Raw genomic sequence first — 1,802 nt, forward strand, 5'->3', positions numbered from 1 at the left:
GAATATCAAAGTACCTTGTTAGAATTGTGGGGTCTAAAAGATCGTGGTCCTGATGACGAGGGATATCAACGTGCCTTGCGGGAATTGCGCAACAGTGAATCACGTGTTTATGACGATGCATCGTTTCAAAGGCGCTGGAAAACAGAAAAGTCAGTGTTACGTGGTGTGGATGTGCTCGCCAGGCAAATGCTTTTATTGGGACCCAGTCAGAAGCGGTGGGAGACGATAAATGAAGTTTGGGTAGAAATGGTTGCATATGCAGCAGCTCATTGTCCATGGAAAGAACATACTCAACAACTGAGAAGAGGTGGAGAGTTACTCACTCATGTCTCCCTTCTCATGCTACATCTTGGCTTGAGCGAACAGTACGAATATAATGTATCAGACGACTTCTCGTTTAAATTGAGAGGGGTAAGAATACCAAAAATCCTTCTCTCAAGTACCTCGATAGATAGATACTGTACAGAATAAAATAACAAATCAGATTATTTCAATTTATATATGTTAATTTGTTTAACTCATTATTTTGGAAATTCATAATTAATAGTAATTATATGTTTCCGGCAACATTTGTTTAGGCGCCAGAATAAAATAACAAATCAGATTATTTCCATTTCAATGTTCTCATTTCGTTTTCTTCATTTTATTAATAAAGTGATTTTATTAATCCACGTGGATCATGAGTCTAGTCAACATTGATGCCTTCGTGCCTATGAAAAATTTGGAATAAATGATTAATATTAGATATTTGCTTCTATTAACTGATAACTACTCCATTTTCTGACAATAAATTGATTGATGTTTCACCGCAATCTTCAACGAAAACAAAAAGGAGGAGGGAGAAGAATATTTCATGGCTACAGAAAAATATCTGGGAGGTATTGGAGCCAGGTCAGGGGATGAGGTAAGTTCCACTTCCATCTCAATACTTTAAAACCTTCCAATTTACCCTATAGTTTTCTTTAATAGTTTCCATTTTGTTTTTTCTTTTCTTAAATAACTATCAAAACTTTCAATTTTCCTTACATTTCTCTTTTACTCCCTCTCATATACCCATAGATGTTATCATTTGCATAAAAACACTTAAAAACATTTCCAAAAAAAAAATATATTCGAAAACCAAATTTAAACAGTAAGCTTTTTAACGATTAGGATAATATTAGTAATCTTAAAAACTAGAGAGATAATATTGAAAATGTTTAAGCTATATGAGTATAAGCATAGCATTAACATCAATCGAAGCTAATTTTTAGTTTTGCATAGTTATATTTATTGGATACAATTCTTTGCATGGTACATTTTAATTAAAAAAAGTCTATTGTCCATAAAAAAATCAAAATACTTTACACTAATTATCTCACAAAATTATTCTTAAATAATATATATAATAATTAAATATACATGTAAATTCAAAAATGGAGATCCAATATATATATAGGTCAGATATATAATACTCTACCTATCTTTATATTCAAATTGTTGGATTGTATTATCTACCATGAAAACAAAAGCACACCCATACATATCTCCTTTCAAATAATGGAAGGTAGAGCTTTTCCAAGTCAGTACAATTATCGTGTCCAGCTTTTGTTGATTTTTCATACTTGATAAAATGAATTTATTTTTAGTAACAAACCAGACATAAGGCACACGCTTTGCTGTGGCTGATGCTTTACTGTAAGCCGGGTTAATTTTTTTTAATAGTGTAAAAAAACAATGTCACACCTTAGGAAAAGAGCTAAAAAAATAATTACCAATTTCTTAGAATAAAAATATAAAAAGATAAAATTAAAAAAAAATAT

The 1,802-nt window shown here is 31.0% G+C and overlaps 1 protein-coding gene across 1 annotated transcript in view; it reads left to right on the forward strand.

The window, feature by feature from the left end:
- Positions 1-472: 472 nt before the first annotated feature.
- The window catches only part of LOC105119452 (uncharacterized), a 5,168-nt gene continuing 3,838 nt past the window's right edge, over positions 473-1,802 (forward strand). The window contains exon 1 of the mRNA XM_011017595.1: positions 473-904. Within this exon, the coding sequence (XP_011015897.1) occupies positions 854-904 (51 nt within the window). The 5' untranslated portion in view covers positions 473-853. The remainder of the gene's footprint in view (positions 905-1,802) is intronic.

This window comes from Populus euphratica, unplaced genomic scaffold (assembly GCF_000495115.2).
Source record: "Populus euphratica unplaced genomic scaffold, PopEup_1.0 scaffold2964.1, whole genome shotgun sequence".
NCBI lineage: Eukaryota > Viridiplantae > Streptophyta > Magnoliopsida > Malpighiales > Salicaceae > Populus > Populus euphratica.